At 43.2% G+C, this 7,289-nt stretch overlaps 1 protein-coding gene across 20 annotated transcripts; it reads right to left on the minus strand.

The window, feature by feature from the left end:
• Positions 1-1,173: 1,173 nt before the first annotated feature.
• Positions 1,174-4,446, minus strand: LOC120659548. 20 transcript variants are annotated; one of them, XR_005669072.1, is made up of 4 exons: positions 3,446-4,149; positions 3,262-3,307; positions 2,951-3,022; positions 1,679-1,810 (listed from the first exon to the last, which is right to left on the minus strand). XR_005669072.1 is itself a non-coding variant. In XM_039937723.1 (3 exons), exons 1-3 carry the CDS (start codon positions 3,988-3,990, stop codon positions 1,555-1,557), a joined length of 675 nt encoding a protein of 224 aa, XP_039793657.1. In that variant the 5' UTR covers positions 3,991-4,149; the 3' UTR covers positions 1,174-1,554. The 20 variants fall into 20 exon arrangements, 1 of the variants encoding a protein (XP_039793657.1); XR_005669073.1 differs by having other exon boundaries at positions 2,975-3,022; positions 3,262-3,314; XR_005669069.1 differs by having other exon boundaries at positions 3,262-3,314.
• Positions 4,447-7,289: the final 2,843 nt, after the last annotated feature.

Consider the following 7,289-nt stretch of genomic DNA (forward strand, 5'->3'; position numbering starts at 1 on the left):
TGCATTTAATGCGTGTCAGAACTAGCCGTTAAACCCCGGCGGACCGTCCGCGCCCAAGGGGCGGACCGTCCGCAGTTAAGAGAACTGACTACACCAGAGTCAAACAAGCTCTCTGGTCCAAAAACGAATTAGCCTGCGGACTGTCCGCGCCCCAAGGGCGGACCGTCCGCAGTTCACTTTTCAGCCCAAACCAGATAAACAACCTCTCTGGTACAAATCTAAGATTAGCCGGCGGACCATCCGCGCCCCAGGGGCGGACTGTCCGCCGTTCAACTTTGAAGCCCACCAGTGAGACACCCTTTCTGGTACAACTTTTGAAATAAAGTGGCGGACCGTCCGCCCACCTGGGCCGGAACGTCCGCGAGCCCATCAGAGACTTTGCAAGCTCTCTGGAACGGTCGCGGACAGTCCGCCCCTCGGGTGCGGACTGTCCGCCGTTACTCAGTCAGCTCTCAAACTTAGTCTTTTTCAAAACTTTTCAAAACGCCGTTAGCCCTCATGCATGCAACTAGACATTTTGAGCAAAATGGCACTAAAGACCCGTCAAGCATGAGTACACAACCCCTCTTGATAGTACGGCTATCTATCCAACAAATCCGGTCACTTTTCATCCACTAAACGTCTTGTGACCGGTAAAATGCAAAAGCCCTATTTTATACCTTTGCCTTGAGCCCGAGCTTTGCTCATCATTTCCAAAACTCTATACGTTCACAACCAAATCTCTTTCATCCGTGGATCAACCTATACTCATTATCTCAAATGAAATTATTAATCCACAAACCGTTGTCATTAATTACCAAAACTCGAATTAGAGGCCTAGATGCTTTCACACGCAGGCGTCAGTCGAGGTGAGGCCAGAGCGACGAGAACTATGAGGGTCTGTTTAGCAGGACTAGAACATTTGGCGCGCGTTGCGCGCCCTATCATGTGAATGTAACAATAGAAATAAATGTACAAACAATATATATAATGTATATAACATCAATCAAAATAATAATATTACTCATCAGTTTCTAAAGTACTATGTTGATCGTCCATATCACAAATCACATAGCCAACTAACTCAATTAATCAAACAATAGCTGAACTGAGTGACTCGTGTGCAATGGCAGCAGCAATTTATATATAATCACACGCACACCCACTACTTCACCAGTAGTAGTAGCACCATACTTGGACAATTAACATTGTTATAATAATAAGTAAAATAGCTGTACAAAATAAAAAGAGGAAAGAACAAATGCTAGCCAGGCCAGCAAGGACAACAAATAGAAAAGGAAAACCATCCAAGGACCAACCCAAACAATCACTACAGCGAATATGGAGTCATGTTAACAGCATTCACATTGAAATCAGGGGATGAAAAACATTCAATTGACCACCCAGTTGTATGCTATGCATGCCTACTTAACCACCTGTACCAACTGATGGCAAAACTGTAACTTCGAGAGGGAGCGAGGGAGAGACCTTGCCAGCATTCATGGCAATAAAAATAATAACAACCAACAGACTTCATCACTTTCCAAGAATGAATTTCAAGACATATTTTACAAGTTATCTGCAACCAAAACAGATGTTAGAGATTACGATAACTGAATGCCAGATTCAAAGGCTCAATCGGATATGAGCTACCGACATGAGGAAAACAGCACATGAAAATTGATAGAAGAAATATAACACTTGCCTCCAATCCATTTGGGTCAGTTGCCTCACTTCCATTTGGGTCAATCCCACTCTAAAGAAAACCAACCCACTCTGATGAACATCCTGTTCATCTGCAAACCATTCATCATACAACTTTCTAATGTCCCTGTATGTGAATAAAGAACAAAAATGAATGCCAATACTTCCAAAAAGTTGAACTCAACATCTAAAAAGAAAAGGTCAGAGTCTTGATTTCTATATTGATACTCTAAAAATGTGCATATCAACACCCTTGTTAAGTGTTTACAGCCTTTGAAACAAGACATATTTAAGATAGGACCAAGATAAAAAGCTCACCATTTATAGTGACTCAAGAGAAAGAATGTTTTTTCCTTTTTAATTAATAGCACTTCAGATACACTGCTTACATCTTCCTCTTGTTGTTCAGATATCTATTTTTCATTCAAAACTACATACATCTACTCATAGCAAATGAAACATGATTATGAGCAGAAGAGTAAATCAACACAGCAGAACATGCAAATATTAGAAAGTAAATAATTATCTTTCAGCAAGGCTTTTGTGATATCCAATTATTAATACTATGCCATTTTCCCCAACTGAAACTAAGATTGGCACCTATAATGAATAGGCTAGAGGTAACCAAGTGTGATCCTCGCATGCTGGTACACCTGCCAGAGCCCACAAGAGGCCATATATCACTGATCTAGGAACAAGAAAGCTTATTCTAGTAGGCGCTGTATGCATCAACACCCTCTCACCATTACTACCAGTGCACAGAGCAAAAATCATTTATATGGTCCAAACATGACTTGATGCAATATGGTCCAAACATATCATTAAGATTAGATAGTGCATTTATGATTCTTTTTGCTTATTTGTAACAAGGACAGATTTACAGAGGTTTTGTAACAGATCTTACATATGAGAGTGATCTCATATATTTAAACATTAGTGGTAAATTTTCACAGATTACACAAAAAGGTTTGGAAATCTGTTTCATTAGAAAATAAATAACCACTTGACTTTAGAAAAAGTTTGATAAAACATAGTAGAATTAAATAAGGTAGCAGATCAAGAATTATCATGACAAACAGAACGAGTATTAAAGCTCAAACCACACGGCAATATTTTAGATCCTATGCTATAGGTAGAACAAACCTATGCAGTTATCCCGAGTAGCTAATAAAAAAATATGGAAGGTTTCACTGCGAAAGGCCTCTAACTGAATGTTCAGCAAATCTGACGCCCTGCACATAACCATTTTAGTAGAAAGGCATGTCACCTGCTCTGGTCATCGGCATCTCACCTGCTCTGGTCTAAAAACAAGTGCTAAAGAACTTGAATCAATCATCCACTGTAATCAAGAGAAAACAATTATTATAGCATGATAATTCCACTCCTGATGCAGCATGAGAAAACAATCATAAGAAACCTTCACTCTTGATCACCAAAAAGTTCTATAGCAGGAACAAAATATTTTAGAGTTCTCCATTTAATGATGCATCATCAATTTATACTCCAAGAACATTTGGTCAGGCAAGTGTTGCGGGAAAAGATGGCAGAATAACAACAAATATCTAACAAATATCTCACCCGATTTCTTCCCTTCCCAAATTAAATCATATTTCCATCATCAGATCTAACACCTTGCAGCAAAAGAAGAAGCAGGCTTGAGTAGATCTGTGACAACAAAGATCTGAAACCCAAATCCTAGAAACAGATGGGGAGAGGAGGATGGACAGGGAGCAAAGGAGATTGGGAGGAGGAGGATGCTCACCATAGGACTGCAACAAAGGCTGCTATTGCGTTGCCAGCAGGGGAGGAGAAAAAGTGGTGTGCGTGAGCCATGGCCAATGCGAAGCTGCCCACTGGGAACCGCTGGTGATTGACCATCACTGACCAGGAGAAGGGGAAAGGAGGAGAACAGAGAGGGAGAGAGAGATAGAGAGGGCGGCGACGGGGAGCAGGAGAGGGAGGGAGATGGGGGACACCGCGCGTGACGCCCTGAGGTCGTTTAAGACCTTGAACATCCTCCCAAGCTCGACGACGTTCGCTGCAGCGCACGGAGCCTGACGGTGTTGTGCTTGGCCTTCCGTAGCACGTCGAGGAGCTCCACCGGCACGCTCTCCCGTGCCCACGCCACCTCCTCACCGTCGACCTCGTCGAGTCGCCCCTCCTCTGTGTACAAGGCGATGGGGACACGGCCCGCGGTCCAGCGGGGGCCGACCTGGGCACACGGCGCCCGTCGCTCGTCTCCATGCGTTGTAGCAGCCACGCCGTGGCCTGCCGGCATGCGCCCCTCCTCCGAGCTGCGCCCCACATCGGATTTGGATCCTACGGGAGCGTGCGGCGGCGGCGGAGAGCAGGAGCGGCGGCGGCGGGGATGGACGTTGGAGGCAGGCGGAGGTGGCGGCGGGGAGGCAGACAGAGGAGAAGGGGAGAGAGGGCGGCGGCAGGGTCGCAGGGAGGTGGGGAGGGGAGCGAGGGGGCTGCGGGAGGGTTTTTTTGCAAAAGCGTCTCACAGGGGGCGGTTTGTAAAAATAATAGAAATATCGAATTTTCCCTTCTTCGCATTGAATTAAATGTTAACACGAGAATCTATATGAAAAATATAAGAACACATTTTTTGTTTATTTTGAATGTGCTGCACTAAGTTTTGATTTTTAGAAAAGTGAAGGGTGTTTTTGAAAAATAACCGGCGCTTGGGCATGTCGACGCGCGTCCAATCTTTGCCGTGAAGAGCGGAGGGAGCAGCAAAGAGGGGTAGGTTTTAACCATTGCGATTTCAAAAATGTTCAGCTGGAGTTCTACCAAACTATTCATTTTAGGGCAATTTCAAGCAAGGAGACGCACCTAAAGCCTCTTCCGGTTTCCACTGAAGAGGTGGAGCCACGAAACGTGGCTCTAAACAGTTCCGTGAGTAGAAATCAATACTAGAAACTGTTTTGCCAAATGTTTTCAAAATGACTCCAGCTCCACTAGAGAATCTGCTCCACTCGAAAAGCCAGAGCTAGAGGCGTTTTTGGAGTAGCCGGAACCCTGCCAGATCTGAAGAAAAAAATGCATTTTAAGGTTGGATCCCATAGAACTAACGCCATGCATAGAACCAACAATACAATTTGGAACCATGCATACAAAAACGTCATACATAGCCGCCCTATGTGAGAACTGCCCAATTTGATACTATTTTAAACAAACCGCCGGTCATTATCATCCAGATGAGAGTTAACATGTGCTTGCCGGAGAGTGTGCCACGTGTTATCCCACATCTAGAGACACGAATAACCGACACGTCATTCATCCAAAATAATATCAAATCCGGTAGCCCCGGTATGTGCTCCAACATACGCCCAGAATCCGCATATGCACATACCGTTTACAATCGAATACATCGCCAAAAAACCACAAAGAACAATTTTACTTTACCAGAGTTCAAAACTTAATATTACAAATTCAATATAGGAGGGTTCGACTAACTTCCATTACAAGCCTTGGGCTCACGAAAGTCATATTAAACAGAAACATAAAGTTTATTGCATTTACATGCTCTCACGAAACTCGATTACGATAAAGACTTACTAAAGTAATAACGCCTTGCTCAAGGACATCATTATAGCCACCACGACCTATTCTTCCGCCGCGTTTGGATCAGCGGGGTAGAAGTGGCCAAACACCACTTCTGGCTCACCTGCAACTAGGTTTAAAAGCAACCTGAGTACAAAAGGTACTCGCAAGACTTACGCGATTAAATATATAAGGATCATGCAATGGCTCAAGTAAAAGCTTTAAGGTTAAGTAATTCTTGCATAAGCATTAGCTCTCTACACTATCACCTATCAGAATTAATTAATCTTGCACAACCCCAAACACTTTTAGTTGATTAAGAGAGTAGTATAATCCATAACTGATCATAGCTGTAACATAAACCAAACCCATCATAAACGATATTCTAAGAGGAGTTCATGGGTTAAAGAGCTTGCTCATAACCGAGAGTGCGGCAATTCGAATTGATTATAACCTTGCAAGGGTGTACTACTTTACCCACACGACGCGAGTACCATGCGACTCACCCAACCAATCACGCCGGGCAAGGGGGTACTCATGTCAACCGTTCCCAGAAAGGCTCGATCATTGAACCTCACACCTAGATTACGAGTAGAGACTTAGTTCCACCAGGGACATCTCTAAACTTTCCTACACATAGGTCCACCTGGGGACACACTAAGCCTCTCTGCATAGCCCGTAGCCACGTATCTAGGACTGCACATCAACGATCAAGTCAAAGAAGGTAATTGGCTTATCCATTCCATTATATTGGATATGTGGTAGCACGGAAATGTGCTCAAAACCGATGTCGTCCACTCGGTCCTTAATCGAATCTCGGTACTCCCACTTCACCACCACCTAACCCAAACCAGTGCGATCAAGGATTATCAGTAAATGTGATCCTCCAAACCATTCATGTCTAGCGAGCAATAGAAGTATTCTAAGCAGGACTAAGCATCTAGTCAAGTTAAGTAATTAACTAACTAACTAGTGCCAAGAACAAGGATAACAAATCAAGGAATGACTATGCATCAAGATGGGTACAACAATGCAATACATACATACTATACATATATAGCCCACAATACCCAAGTGGAATAGCTAAACTAAAACAGATTAAATAGGTGCAAGGAATATGCTTAGCTGCTTGCCTTGGTTAACTTCCAGCTCGACCACGAACGGGATTCCGGGTTCAGGCTCCACGGACTCGGTGGGCTCCACGGGTTCGACCTCCGACGGCTCGGTCACTAAAATGCATGAATGCGATGCAAGAATTAAGAAATGAACTAAACAGCAAGCATAAATCATGAAATAATTTGAGCATGTAGAGAACAAAATAAGGAACTCATGAAAATTGGTTTTGTAGTAAAAGCATTTTCCTATAAGCAATCATAAATAGAATAGTTTTCAGCCACTCTAAACAAGGTAAATCAGAAAAGGAAAGGCATACAAACTTAACTAAACAAATCCAAGAAAATTATATTAGATACTAGGCATGAAAACAAAGCTAACAAAACTGGTTTTACTATTTTCTCACTTTCCAGCAAAAAGTTCTATATTAAACCATTTTCAGACAAAGCATAAGAAAACAACCTAAAACTTTGATAAACTGCAAGGAATCATGTGAACAAGTTGCACCACTGAAAACTACACCTCACAAGGAGTCTAACAAAATTTAGTTTGAAATTTTTAGAGCAATACACAAATAAATAAGAATTAAACTCACTTTTGCAAGATAAAACTATAGATAAATCTATAGCAAGGTAACATGCAAAACAATATTTTTCTTGAGTAGATCTAAGCTAGAGGAATCCAACAAAACAAGTTTCATAATTTTTAGAGCTATACATGAATTTCTATGGATTTTACAAGGTTGCAGATAAATAAATCCTAAAGAAACCATAGCAAAAACGCTAGGTACACCCGGATCCGGCCACACCCGTCAGCCAGAGGCCGACAGGTGGGCCCCATGGGAAGGCGCCCCACCCAGGCCGGGTCAAGGCAAGGCCAGAGGCCTTGACCCGCCCGGGAGCACGCGGCACGACGCGCGCTCGCACGCGCGGCGACGGCGCGAA

The sequence above is a fragment of the Panicum virgatum genome, chromosome 2N (genome assembly GCF_016808335.1).
Source record: "Panicum virgatum strain AP13 chromosome 2N, P.virgatum_v5, whole genome shotgun sequence".
In the NCBI taxonomy this organism is placed as follows: domain Eukaryota; kingdom Viridiplantae; phylum Streptophyta; class Magnoliopsida; order Poales; family Poaceae; genus Panicum; species Panicum virgatum.